The sequence below is a fragment of the Melanostigma gelatinosum genome (genome assembly GCF_949748355.1).
Source record: "Melanostigma gelatinosum genome assembly, chromosome: 17".
NCBI classification, from domain to species: Eukaryota; Metazoa; Chordata; class Actinopteri; order Perciformes; family Zoarcidae; genus Melanostigma; species Melanostigma gelatinosum.
This window is the reverse complement of record NC_136650.1, coordinates 13220064-13234714: the sequence shown is the minus strand read 5'-3', so window position 1 is coordinate 13234714 and position 14651 is coordinate 13220064. Positions and strand designations below refer to the sequence as shown.

Here is a 14651-nt window from a genome sequence, read left to right as displayed (position 1 = left end):
TGTATTTTGGACCAAGAGATTACACTTTGATTTGAATACAAATAAATAAAAACGAATTGGTATTTTTCGACCGACTCCATTTCTTCAAATTTCCAGAGAAGCCATAAAGAGGTGGTCACACCTCACCGGACCTCCCACAGCCCCTGAGGTAAGTTTGAGCGACATCCAGCTCGGCACACTACTGATGGCATTCCTGACATGCTCCGAACATCCTAATACTTATTCGAATTATTTTCGCTTTAAATTAAGAGAAGTCACCCGGGAGAGACCGGCTTGCGTTTGAAAGAGCTTTATATCTGTTTGGGCTCTCAAGCAGGATCTTATCAATTACGAAAGGATTAAGAAAAATCTAAAACCAAAAATAAATAAAAGAGACAAAATAAATACTGGACTCTTATAAAACCCAATAATAGTCCGAGCGACAGACTACACTGTCTATGTGAGTTGTTGCGGGTCAAGTCAGATAAGACAGTAAGCCAGCTTTGGACCGAGCTGGTGGTCAAATAATTAAAGAATATTCGGTACAATATTATAACCCGGTAAAAAGATCAATCTTAGAGTACAGCAGTGCGCGAGGCAAACCAGGGAGGATTAGGGAACCTTTTCTTTTCTCAATATCTCCCGCCCGGTCAGATGTGAAAATCATATAGGGAACGGAGTAAAACCAATCCCCTCCTTCTCGCCACCTCTCACGGCAATAGGGGTTCATACAGGGAGGGACCGGATCCACCGGGCACGAGTCACGTGGAGTCTGGCTCCCTCTGGTGCATCGCAAGGGTTGATGTATCACCAGCTGGCCCTCCTGTCATCTGTGCATCAATGATTGACACGGAGATCAGTCGGCTCACTCTTTTATGCGTTTCACATAAAAGGCCTCCTATTTGCTTATTACTAATTATTTCCAGATGAATTGAAAATATTTACATAATGAATCTAGTTTTAATAACCCAAATAGAAATTAAAAAAAATAAAAATAATAATAATTATTAATTAATTAATTTTTCAATTTTTTATTATCGAATTAAAAATCGTGAGGGGTCACCCCCCAGAAATCACGTAACAGAATCACTGTAATTGACTTCTGGGCCTCTTTAAGTAAACTCTTTTTACTTGTAGTTGTCGTTCTTTCCTCCCTGATTCACTGTATTCAAATTATTTGTGTGCGTCACGAATAGCAACCCCGTCACCATTGTTGAAGACATCATTCAAGTCCAGTTCAGAAGCTGCTCTGGTGTTGTGAGTTTAATTAAAGATAACATATTCACATTCAGACCTGCAGGAAGGACACACAGTAGGTGGCCTGATGATCCAAAATTAGCACTCAGTTCAGAACATCTTCAAACAATGGCTGCCTTTGTTTCACACTGCTAATTACAGTTTGAGATACCACTCACTATAGATTCTAACCATTGTAAAAATGAAGAAAAGGTCACCATTGTGCACTGTCACTTGGGGAAAAAAACACAGAGACCTTTATGGCCTCGTACTTCCTGCTGTTTCCACGAAAAGCCGGAGCTTCAGCTGGTGGCAGAGTTCAGCCGGAGTTCACTGTAGATTCAGGATGTTGCAGCAATGTCTCCAAGTATTTGTTTAATTTACAATGAATTAGTTCATTTATAGATGATATGACATGATCATTTCCCTTAGTATTAAAAATGTAATTGGGACACACAGCTAAAGTGTTGACAAACTTCAGAAGTCAGTTTCATCTGTTGTATATATTTGAATGAATAACTACTTTGAAGATGAGCAATGAGGAAAATTCTGATCTAGATTTCAGTTTGACTGACATGAGCGCTTCTTCACACCATCACACAGACAATGGGGTCAGGGTGACAAGTCTGAATTTAATGTTTTACATCAAAGCTTGGCAAGAGGAGTCCTTGAAAGTTAATGCGAGACTAAAGAAACTAAGGGAAAGGTGACAGAGTGTTATTTCCCTGCCTTCCAAAAACACATTTTAACTTCAACATTACTAAGCATGTGTGTACTAGTGGTATTAGAAGTACTCATGTATTTGATCTTTCTTAAGTAAAGGTAGCTATACCACAGAGAAGAGATACTCTGTTACAATTTTAAAAGTTAAAGTCAATTAGAAAAACTTAACTTAAAGTACCAAAAGTAAAAGTGCAGGACAGGCCAGAATGTTTATTGTACATCTTGATGTTGTGGATGAAGGTGAACTTGGTGAACCGTTTATATGCAGCTCTTGAATTTCCCCCTGAGGCTCAATAAAGCATCATCGTAATTAATAACAAGGCATCACCATACATTTGTTGATCACAGTTTGTATTATTAATGTGAATTTGCAAAGTAAAAAGTACAATAATTCCCTATAAAGTAGCATACAATGGAAATACTCAAGTTACAAGCACTTCAAAGTTGTGCTGAATACTTGGGGTTCCATACTGATTGCAGTGTCCAACATGTTTGTTTGCGAGACTTTCTGCAGCGTTGGTTTATTTGATCCCAAACCCTACTACGTAGGTTTATTGACCGTGTCGACACGACCCCATCGCGCTTACTGAAGGGTGAACGTGCCGAGAGGAGGAGGAGTCGGAGGAGGCGGTGGAGGAGGAGGAGGAGGCGGCGGCTCTGTGACGCCACAGCTGCTTTTGCCGCGCGCTCAAGATACGCGTGCTGCATTTGACCACGAACATGGAAACTCAAGCTGACACACTTTTGTCCCGGAAGCTCGACGTCGACACTTCAGAGTAGTTGTTGTACTTCTGCAAACGACAACTTGACATTCCTGCCCGGTCTGGAGATACACGTTTTGCTCACGGGCGGCTGTAACGTTTCATCATGGATCGCATCAGCCTCGGCTGTCAGGTACGTGCTTAACGGAGCCGTGTTCATGTGGCTGCAACAATGGAGGGGAGAGCAGCGGAAATAATGGGAACACAAGTCCGTGTAAATATTTCGACTGGTCGGAGCCCATCTCTTCCTGTGTGTGTGTGCGCGCTATTGACGCCTGCGAAGTTGGTTTTGCTATCTGTGGTTTGCAGCTTTAATTCTGATACCCACATGCTCCAAAAAAAAAAGAAAGTTGGAGGCAGAAATCTCAGATGTCCTGAAGCAGATTAAACCCAAACTATCTGCACGGCCAAATACAGCGAGAGGATGGCGAGAAAATGAGTTTGTACAGACCGCTGAACCTTAACGCTTTGGCCAACAAGGGTGGATATGTGCGCGTGGGGCTGCTGGTGTTTTAGAGGAAATGTAACTCTTAAAATCAGTGAGACGCGGTAAAGACATGTGATCTTTGCATCCCGATGCCATAGAGCAGCGGTTCCCAAACTTTTTAGGCCGCGCACCCCCTTCTACATCCCGACCGGGTTCGCGCACCCCCCCCCCCCCCCCCCTTAAAAAAAAAATCGCTGAGTTTGCGAGAAGAGGAATGTTTTTGTCCGTGTGTATGCCGACAGACTGGGACTCGCGTGCCAGATGGATCGTGTTTGAACTCTGTTTTGGTGAATCTTTGGTTCCATAAGAGGAAGTAACTGACTGTGCGTGCAGACAGTTGTGCTCTCTTCTTTATCAGCAGCACACACTCTGTTGTTCTTCCTCCCTCCGACTGCATTGCACTCTGTAGCATGATTGGACCTTCTCTGCGCAAAGAATACTCAAATTTCAGTATTATAGGACTCACTCTGTAGTATTGTATAGATTTTTCACCACAACCCCCCCCCCCCCCCATACAGAAGTGGCAGATAAGATATAATGTTTATACATAGACTGCAACAACAACAACATTCTTCTGAGGATACCTATACCAGATGTTGAGCTCAGCTCATCATTTGTACACAATCTGTGGGCTTCTCCCTCCACTCCTCGCTGCTCTGCGTCACTAAGAAACTGAGAATGCGGTTACTTCAGGTTGTTGCTCTGCCATTTGTTCACCATCCTCTCCTCTGGATGAATTCATGGTTCCTACTGCTGACTTCTCCTCCAGCGCCACATTTGTGGGTCTGAGTGAAATGTCTCAACAGCTGTCTGATGGATTGCGGTGAAACCTGGTACAGATGTTCATGTTCCCCTCGGGATGAATTGTATTCATTTTGGTGATCCTCTGACTTTTCATTGGGAGACATTGTTTTGATTTAAATTTGGTTTGTGACTGAAACACCTGCCAAACTGACATTCCAATGAGCCAAAGTTGTACTTTGTGTTGTTCGAATGTTAATGGACTAAACTAAGATGGTGCTAGTTGAAGTACCAACATCCTCTCAGCAGATGTAGTGTTGTTCTTTTGTCATGGTATGCAATGTGAAAAACTAAATACTATCCACAAATCTTGACTCATGTAAACAAATGTCCGTTCTTCTGTTTCATGTCGCTGATAAAACCTTTTTTCTTTTTTTTCCCCTCGTAGGTCTGCCTCACCTCATTTTACCAGGTGTTTGATTTGAAACGACACATGTTCTCACATGCACATCAACAGGTGGGCATCAAACTTCATGTGCACTTTACCAGGTTACTGAGTGTTTTCTGGAGTTGGCACAGAATTCGCTCCCTGAACCAAAGTAAACTCAAAGATTTAGGTGACGAAACAGTTTTCCCGTTTGCTACTTTGAACCCCTAACCTGGTGAAACACACATCACAAAATTCACCACTTCCTGCCGTGCCCCAGCTTAGTTAGTGGAACAAGTTATGCTTTCATTGCATTTCGTTTCTGAGCATGTCAGCATTTTCACACAACAATTTACAGAACACGACATAATGAGCCTGGGCCAAGAGCGCAGAATACCTGAATCAGAAGTGGAATGCTACATTGATGGCTACTCAAGGAAACCTCATTCAGACAACAAGGCAAATCTTCATTCAGGAGCATTTATTCACACATGTGGATACATCACAAAATACATGTAACCGATATCAGACACGATGGTCATGAAACATAAACGGCATATTATTTTGACTGGGGCTTCTGTTCTGACATGACACACGAATACTAGACAGTGTTTCCCCTCCCATTATATTAGGGGGGGGGGGGTTATTACGCAAGCTAAATAGCCTTATGTTATTTATCTTGTCTACACGACAGCATGTCATTTCTGTCTCTACATGGTCGTGCATTTTTACAATTCTCCTCTGCTCTCTGTATCGCGCACGGCGGAGTTCCGCCCCGAAGCGAGCACACAGACACGCCCCCCCCCCCCCCCCCCCCAAGCAGCTAAAGTCCAGTCACATTACACACACGCATACATGCATAAATAAATATCAAGAGGCTCTGGAATAAGCCCAGAAAGATACACTGCAGTAACAAAATTGTGGATGACGATCATAAAAAGAAATGTTCCGATGTTTAGTTCAATGTACAGTTCAAATAATTGTTCAGTTGTTTTATTGACAGCTGTCATTAAAAGAAACTCATGAACACCATGATTCCTTTACGTGTTTGTGTCTGTGTCCCCCCCCCCCCCCAAAAAAAGCTGTAAACCTAGGGGAAACACTGCTAGATGTTAAACTTCTTTTCTTCTTACTGTACAATGGCCGATATGATCTCCAACCTGGGGAACCTGTGATAGCCTCCCTATCAGGCACAAATACAATCACGTCAGCCTGAACTGTAATGAGTATTAGTAAATCGATAAAAGGTATACAGAATGTGTCAAAATAGATATTATAATAATATAAGCTAAAGACTTATGTGAAATGTGATTATTCCATGTCGGTACATAAAAATCATCATATCAGCGACTTCAAAGTGTTGATCAGTGTGTTGATCATTAGTCCTGTGTTTGACTCAGTTAGTGCAGTAGTCCAGTTAACTGTAATCCTGTGTCATGAGGCCATCCTTAATAAACACCTCTGCATGTTCCCTTCTTCACCAACAGAAATGCGCTGACGTCTTCAAGCAAGGTAATGTTTGCGTTTTACTTTTCATCTTTCATTTTGTATTTCTTGTTTCCTGCACAATAATATGTGGAACTCAGATTTTTATGTCCAGTGAATGAATCATTTTTGTTTACTTTGTAGATATTTACCAGGGTTTGGGTAAGCCTGCTTCTTCTGTCTATCTGTCTGTCTGTCTATCTGTGCGTCGTGTGCGTCTATTCTAGCATCTTCCTGTGCGTCTATTCCAGCATCTTCGTGAGCGTCTATTCTAGCATCTTCGTGCGCGTCATTCTAGCATCTTCGCGTGCGTCATTCTAGCATCTTCGCGTGCGTCTATTCTAGCATCTTAGCGTGCGTCTATTCTAGCATCTTCGTGTGCGTCTATTCTAGCATCTTAGCGTGCGTCTATTCTAGCATCTTCGTGTGCGTCATTCCAGCATCTTCGCGTGCGTCATTCTAGCATCTTCGTGTGCGTCTATTCTAGCATCTTCGTGTGCGTCTATTCTAGCATCTTCGTGTGCGTTTATTCTAGCATCTTCGTGTGCGTCTATTCTAGCATCTTCGTGTGCGTCTATTCTAGCATCTTCGTGTGCGTCTATTCTAGCATCTTCGTGTGCGTCTATTCTAGCATCTTCGTGTGCGTCTATTCTAGCATCTTCGTGTGCGTCTATTCTAGCATCTTCGTGTGCGTCTATTCTAGCATCTTCGTGCGCGTCTATTCTAGCATCTTCGTGCGCGTCTATTCTAGCATCTTCGTGCGCGTCTATTCTAGCATCTTCGTGCGCGTCTATTCTAGCATCTTCGTGCGCGTCTATTCTAGCATCTTCGTGCGCGTCTATTCTAGCATCTTCGTGCGCGTCTATTCTAGCATCTTCGTGCGCGTCTATTCTAGGATCTTCGTGCGCATCTATTCTAGCATCTTCGTGCGCATCTATTCTAGCATCTTCGCGTGCGTCTATTCTAGCATCTTAGCGTGCGTCTATTCTAGCATCTTAGCGTGCGTCCATTCTAGCATCTTCGCGTGCGTCATTCTAGCATCTTCGCGTGCGTCATTCTAGCATCTTCGCGTGCGTCTATTCTAGCATCTTAGCGTGCGTCTATTCTAGCATCTTAGCGTGCGTCTATTCTAGCATCTTCGTGTGCGTCTATTCTAGCATCTTAGCGTGCGTCTATTCTAGCATCTTCGTGTGCGTCATTCTAGCATCTTCGCGTGCGTCATTCTAGCATCTTCGCGTGCGTCATTCCAGCATCTTCGCGTGCGTCTATTCTAGCATCTTCGTGCGCGTCTATTTTAGCATCTTCGTGCGCGTCTATTCTAGCATCTTCGAGTGCGTCTATTCTAGCATCTTAGCGTGCGTCTATTCTAGCATCTTAGCGTGCGTCATTCTAGCATCTTCGCGTGCGTCATTCTAGCATCTTCGCGTGCGTCTATTCTAGCATCTTAGCGTGCGTCTATTCTAGCATCTTCGTGTGCGTCTATTCTAGGATCTTAGCGTGCGTCTATTCTAGCATCTTCGTGTGCGTCTATTCTAGCATCTTCGTGTGCGTCTATTCTAGCATCTTCGTGTGCGTTTATTCTAGCATCTTCGTGTGCGTCTATTCTAGCATCTCCGTGTGCGTCTATTCTAGCATCTTCGTGTGCGTCTATTCTAGCATCTTCGTGTGCGTCTATTCTAGCATCTTCGTGTGCGTCTATTCTAGCATCTTCGTGTGCGTCTATTCTAGCATCTTCGTGTGCGTCTATTCTAGCATCTTCGTGCGCGTCTATTCTAGCATCTTCGTGCGCGTCTATTCTAGCATCTTCGTGCGCGTCTATTCTAGCATCTTCGTGCGCGTCTATTCTAGCATCTTCGTGCGCGTCTATTCTAGCATCTTCGTGCGTGTCTATTCTGGCATCTTCGTGCGCGTCTATTCTGGCATCTTCGTGCGCGTCTATTCTAGCATCTTCGTGCGCGTCTATTCTAGCATCTTCGTGCGCGTCTATTCTAGCATCTTCGTGCTCGTCTATTCTAGCATCTTCGTGCGCGTCTATTCTAGCATCTTCGTGTGCGTCTATTCTAGCATCTTCGTGTGCGTCTATTCTAGCATCTTCGTGTGCGTCTATTCTAGCATCTTCGTGTGCGTCTATTCTAGCATCTTCGTGTGCGTCTATTCTAGCATCTTCGTGTGCGTCTATTCTAGCATCTTCGTGCGCGTCTATTCTAGCATCTTCGTGCGCGTCTATTCTAGCATCTTCGTGCGCGTCTATTCTAGCATCTTCGTGCGCGTCTATTCTAGCATCTTCGTGCGCGTCTATTCTAGCATCTTCGTGCGCGTCTATTCTAGCATCTTCGTGCGCGTCTATTCTAGCATCTTCGTGCGCGTCTATTCTAGCATCTTCGTGCGCGTCTATTCTAGCATCTTCGTGCGCGTCTATTCTAGCATCTTCGTGCGCGTCTATTCTAGCATCTTCGCGTGCGTCTATTCTAGCATCTTAGCGTGCGTCTATTCTAGCATCTTCGTGCGCGTCTATTCTAGCATCTTCGTGTGCGTCTATTCTAGCATCTTAGCGTGCGTCTATTCTAGCATCTTCGCGTGCGTCATTCTAGCATCTTCGCGTGCGTCTATTCTAGCATCTTAGCGTGCGTCTATTCTAGCATCTTCGTGTGCGTCTATTCTAGCATCTTAGCGTGCGTCTATTCTAGCATCTTCGTGTGCGTCATTCTAGCATCTTCGCGTGCGTCATTCTAGCATCTTCGCGTGCGTCATTCCAGCATCTTCGCGTGCGTCATTCCAGCATCTTCGCGTGCGTCATTCCAGCATCTTCCCGTGCGTCATTCCAGCATCTCCCCGCCGTGCGTCATTCCAGCATCTCCCCGCCGTGCGTCATTCCAGCATCTCCCCGCCGTGCGTCATTCCAGCATCTCCCCGCCGTGCGTCATTCCAGCATCTCCCCGCCGTGCGTCATTCCAGCATCTCCCCGCCGTGCGTCATTCCAGCATCTCCCCGCCGTGCGTCATTCCAGCATCTCCCCGCCGTGCGTCATTCCAGCATCTCCCCGCCGTGCGTCATTCCAGCATATTCCCGTGCGTCATTCCAGCATCTCCCCGCCGTGCGTCATTCTAGGGGCTGGGAGGTCTCCCCCGTAGAGGAGACCCCGTCTCTCTGGGTTCCCCGAAGAGACGTGAATGTAGTCGTCCAAAAAAGTTTAATTTTTACTTATTTATTTCGTCCAATTCAAAGTATATTTCTTATGGTTCAAATACAGAGAAAAATTAATCAACAAAAAGAGAAAAATCGAAAAAGATTTAGAAAACCCTGAACTCAGTGAGCAAGCTGTTTACTCTAGATTCTAGAGTCTAGAAACAACGGGGGAAAGGTTCAACCCCCTCCGAGGTGCCTTCGTGGGGCATGGTAACCCCCTTAATTTGAGTCATACATTGATGGACATATCGTTATCTAACACAACGCCCTCTACTGGTACTCAGGACGTATTACACACCGTGCGCTTTCATCACTCAACCTGTTTATTTAAAGATTGATGTCACATGGGCTGTCCTGAGTAGCTCAAGCTTAATAATCTTTTCTTCCATTGTTATCTACTCTACAGGCAACTTTCCATTTATTACATTGTTCAGCCATCGAGCCAAACAAGAAATCAGCCAACCCCTCACAGGTTAGTAAAGTGTCTTTAAGTTGGATGGTGTTGCCCTTTTTCTCTCATGCATCCCATCAGGAGACAAACCACTCCTGGCCTTTACTGGAGCAGAGGAAGATATGATGAGGAAGAGGGCAACCTTGTGCACATGACATGTCATTCAATTTTCAGTTCAATCTATTTTAGTTTCGCTGAACCTTGAGGTCTAAATGAGTGCAGCAACATAATTGTATTGTTTTCAACATGAGAGCACAACCTTTAATTTAAGAACCAACGAGAAATCTGTGCAGACACAGGATTGTTTACGATGATAATAGCTGAAGGGGAAAAAGGACATATTTATTTATTTTCTCTGCTTGTTTTTATGACCTCGTAATATTTGACTTATCAAAAATACATGTTTTATGTGGCTAATTAAAATGTATAGAATTTGTAAAGTGTCGGGCATTAAAACAAATGTAAACCTGTGAGACCATGTATGGAACTGCTGAAGATGTAAAAGATTATGTTTTGAAGTAATTGTTCTATTTTGAATGTACTTTCCTCCAGGCTTGACTTTGTGTTTCAGTCGAGGGACAGACAAAATTTTTTTTTTTTACTTGTGCCATCTCTGTGAGGAAAAGCGTCCATCGGACAGGATTGCAGCCCACCTCGCAACGATCGACCATTGCAGAAACTACTCCGTAAGTTCAGAATATCATAAAAGTTAAACAATGTTTGAAATTTGGAAGCACAATTGAATTGGTATGTTGTATTTTAGAGCCACACAAACCCAAATGTACTGAGGTTCGCCTGGATCCCCAGCAACAATGTGAAAGACATTTTGAGGCCCCAGGTTGGACACGGAGTAAAAGAAAAAGGGGGCGGACAACTACAGGTTTGTACCTGGCGGTCTGGAATCTTTCATTTAAAAGTATCTTGATAATTCAATGATTATGGATCACATCACTATTTGTATGTGAAAGGGGTCACTCGAAGAGAAATCCCACAAAGAATCATCAGCCAACGCGTCTGCTCCCCTCAGCTCTATGGAGCTTCTTTGTGTCTTTCAGCTATTTGTTTTGGTTTTCTAGCCCAAAACTTTGCTGTTTTGTTTTTGGCCGCAGCATCACATCGCGTTTCTCAGTAATAATACTCTCAAACCTCTGTACAGTACATACTTATTACCAAACCGCAAACAACAAAGTTAGCGACTTGCTGGTGAACACAGTGGAGCATTTAGCGTCTAAAGAGCAGGATATTTTCTTCAATAGTTGGTGGAGACTAAACCGGAGCTAAAAGGAACCCAATTCTAGACCTGTGTTTGTCAGATGTTTACCAACACGACTCCAGATGAATGCTAACGTTGCTCTGTAACTGGTGGATCTGTAAATGAGAAACCGTTTGCTGACCACGTTCAACCATATCAGCTTAAAAGGTGCTACTATGTTTGGTGCGGCTGAAACAGCTGTAAACACGACACTGACATGTTTCTATTTGTACTGTTGCATGGTCGTGCTTTTTCTCATTGTCAATGACGATAAGAATATGACGTAGTCGTCGTGAAGTCACTCATTGGTTTGTGGATTGCCGTTTTGAAGCATTGCGTTTGCCGTCGCCATCTTTGATTACTGCCATCGCCGTGTAGTTTTTTTGCAACCATTGAATGGAAGTTACCATATTTAGAATGTAGAGGAGTGACGTAGAGACGGCGTATACAGCTCTGGTAGCGGCAGCGATCACAGTAAGCCCGCCCTAAAGTATACTCCGCTTTATGGTCTATTTGACTCTAAAATGGACCATTTACTAAAGGAACATCATGCCAGACGTGAAACTAGCGCTTGAGACCATAAACTCATGTTTACTAAGGTAAAAAATATCAAGTAAGAAGTCTGGTAATTTTCTCATTGACTTCCATACAATTGGACTTGTTTCTGCAACTGGAGGAATTGCCCTCTCATGGCCATTAGAGAGAATGCAGGTTTTAAGACACTTCCGCATTGGCTTCACTCGGCAGAGCCGACGGTTGCCGCCTGGACATACCAACAATCCACTACCCCATTGTTTGTTATTGTTTTTATGGTTACACAGCAGTGTCATGTCAAGAGACTGTGTTACAATACTGTTGTTGGGATGAATGCCTTTTCAGATTAGATTTTTAGAGGAAGTTATGTATTTTCAGCATTTGTTTTGCAGCTGTTGGACTTACCTGGAAATCAGTTGAAAAGGCTTGAAACCAGTTCCTACTCTGAAGGTATACGAGTCTCCATGTGATATATGATTGAGAATTTTAATAAATTGTTTAATTCACATGATCTGATTCTACTCCCCAGTGATGCGCACTTTCAGTGAAAATGAAACGCTTCTCAAGCTGCTTGAAGGTGCGTGCACATTTCTCTCAGGACTCTTAGTTCTGCTCATGGTGTAGTCGGGACTTATGGAGTTCAGTAACCAAAATCAAGCAGTGCTTAATCAGTCTGTTCGACTTGTAAGAATCACTCTACCTTGCTACAGCAGTCAAGAAAACTGTCTCACCTCAAGGTCCATTTAGTAGCTGTTCTGGTTCTTTCAAACATTAAATTATCCAAATTTTTGTGGAAATTTGAGCATTTACAATCCAATGACAGCTGGAATAACTTATCTATTGATGTTAATATTGTGATATGATCCAAAGCTTCACAACAGCTACTAATGGACCTTTTGGTGAGTATGATGTCTCAATATATTGTGTATCTGTTAGATTCACTATTTATTATCCTTCAGTCCATGCTTCATCGCTGCAATCTTGTGTTTTCTCTCTAGCTGTCAAGCCAAAGCGGGTGATGATGCAAACGTACCAAAGAGACAGCAACAGAGAACATCCACTTATTGGTCAGTAAATGTCTCCCAAAATATAATTCTTTGAATGCAAAATTCAGCTGGTAGGGACATTGTCTTTAATGGTGGAAGATGGTTTCCTTAAAACTGGGGTAGGCAGTTTTCTGGCCAAAGGCAAAAAAAAACTTTACAATTGAAACTGCAGCCCTCCTCCTGCTGCTCTTCCCTTGCAGTCATAAAGCCTCGAACATACTTTTCACAGACAGCTGCAGCTGCGTCTCCGTTCATACCACAAGTGAGGGTCCGCATCGGTCTGCCGTTCCACACTTGCACGTTTCCAGATCCACCCTCTATTCCAGGGGTCACCAACCTTTTTTAAACTGAGAGCTACTTCAAGGGTACCGAGTAGTACGAAGGGCTACTCCTTTGATACAAACTTCCTGAGTAACAAAGTTGCACAGATCACCTTAACAATAACAATAATATATGTGAAGACTGTTTGATCACATGTCAGTTAATTATTCCTCACAATAATTATTAAGAATGATTTCCACAACAATGATGGTATAGCTACACATACATATTTAAACATGCAACTTTTATTTCTGTTCATCTGTTTCAACATTTGAAAGTCAGAGGTATCACAGCTCTGATATTTTTGTGTCACATGATTAAAGCCGGTTACTTTTGCACATAGCGCCTGCTGGTGAATGATGCAGTGGTGATGTAGAAATTTTGCGACGTCTGGGTCACCTTTGCATTGCGCAATGAAGCCTGCATGCCGGCCCGTCATCGCGGGAGCCCCCGTCTGTTGTGACCGACACCAACTGTACCTTTTTTCTCCAAGAAGAAACTAGTAAAAAGTCTCGTCTATAGCCGAGCGGGGGATCCAAACCTCTCGTCTGGGCCTTTTCGGTCGGATTGCGTTGCCTCGCCTCTACCCCCGCCTCCCCTGAGTTGTTGCCCCGTGGCCTGTTCCGAGGATTTACGGACCTCACGAAGGGGTGCGCTCGCAGCGCGCGTCTAGTGCCAACGGGAAGCGCCCGCCATTTGGAACCTGAAAACCCAGTGCGGTGCGGCGGCGGCGGCCTCGTCCTGGCTGTGTGCCTCCGGGTACCCAACGCTCTTATGACAAGAAAGATTGTCATTTTAAAATCGACATGAATCTACCTGAAACATGTTTTCTAACGCCTGCAAACCGAGCCAAGAGGAGATGCAGGAGTCAATTGTTTTCTCAGACCACTTGAATTACAATACACTGAAATATTATTATAGCATTTTAAACTGCCCACCCCAGCTTTAAGTACGGAGAACAGGAAGTGTTTATTTAATTTTGTACAAATTAAATAAATTCACTAATTCATTTGGAGAAGTGCTTTCTTATGATATAATTTGCCTTGTCACTACTTGGCCGTGATAATCATATAATACTAAGCGGCCTTGGGTCCCCTGAAAGGCGCTATATAAATTAAAGTTATTATTATTATTATTAATACCAATTAATAGATCCAAGGAAGGATTTCACCAATCCATAAGCTTAAATGAACAAACATACTCATGCTAGAAACGCATTGTTGGCTTTCTTTTTGAACTTCTTCCCCGTTTCTTCTCTGATCGTGGTCTTGTAGGAATGCAGCACCTTGTTGAATGCATTTGTGTCGGGCAAACGGAGAAGAGACACTACCTCTGCACTCTCTGCCACCTAACTTTGGCCGCCCATGCGATCATCAAACATGTCCTGAGCTTTGACCACGTCTTCTGCTACTTTGTGAGTAGCTATGAAGGGAACATTTGTGAAACGATTATTACCACACGATCCTGAGAAGATGTCTACTCGGGCAAAATGACGAGTTAGGCCACGGTTGCTCCAAAAAGTAAGGCAGAAAATGAATCTTCATTAAAAAGATAGTACAGGGGATGTGTAGTTTGTTTTCTGATGGTGTCAAGTTGAGTCATGAATCCTCAACAACTGAAATCCGTATTTGTTGGCTTCTTGTGTGGTATTTGTGTAATTTACACCAGTTTTAATCTGCAGAGAGCGTGGCACCCGCGTACTATGCTGGCAAAGGAATCCTACAAGGCTTACTCGCCGGTCTTCAGCTCCACAATGCTTAATTTTGCAAAGCAGACAGAGCAAATTCATGGTACTGCAAACGCTGATATGAAGGTAATATAGTTTACAAAGTCACAAGTTTTCACACATTTTTGCTTTTGTTTGTATTAATTTGAAACCGTATGACTTCCGTTGCAGCAAGTGAGCCTGGAGCCGACCAAATTCACATCAGTGAATTTCACTTGTTATGCAGATGGTTGGTATTTATTATTTGATGCCTCTCTTTACGTTGTATTCCTCCAAATGAACTGGACCTTCAGTGA

General features: G+C 43.5%; 1 protein-coding gene across 8 annotated transcripts in view; it reads left to right on the top strand.

The window, feature by feature from the left end:
* The first annotated feature begins 2741 nt into the window (after positions 1-2741).
* The window catches only part of LOC306791482 (uncharacterized protein), a 34964-nt gene continuing 23054 nt past the window's right edge, over positions 2742-14651 (top strand). For all 8 annotated transcript variants that reach the window (XR_013772752.1, XM_079288228.1, XM_079288229.1 and 5 more), the window contains exons 1-13: positions 2742-2832; positions 4376-4444; positions 5842-5866; positions 5984-6001; positions 9432-9497; positions 10029-10162; positions 10240-10356; positions 11655-11712; positions 11792-11839; positions 12261-12329; positions 13904-14043; positions 14311-14442; positions 14527-14584. Coding sequence is in view for 7 of the 8 variants with exons in the window: in XM_079288228.1 (XP_079144354.1) it covers positions 2806-2832; positions 4376-4444; positions 5842-5866; positions 5984-6001; positions 9432-9497; positions 10029-10162; positions 10240-10356; positions 11655-11712; positions 11792-11839; positions 12261-12329; positions 13904-14043; positions 14311-14442; positions 14527-14584 (961 nt within the window). In the remaining variant the exon portion in view is untranslated. The remainder of the gene's footprint in view (positions 2833-4375; positions 4445-5841; positions 5867-5983; positions 6002-9431; positions 9498-10028; positions 10163-10239; positions 10357-11654; positions 11713-11791; positions 11840-12260; positions 12330-13903; positions 14044-14310; positions 14443-14526; positions 14585-14651) is intronic.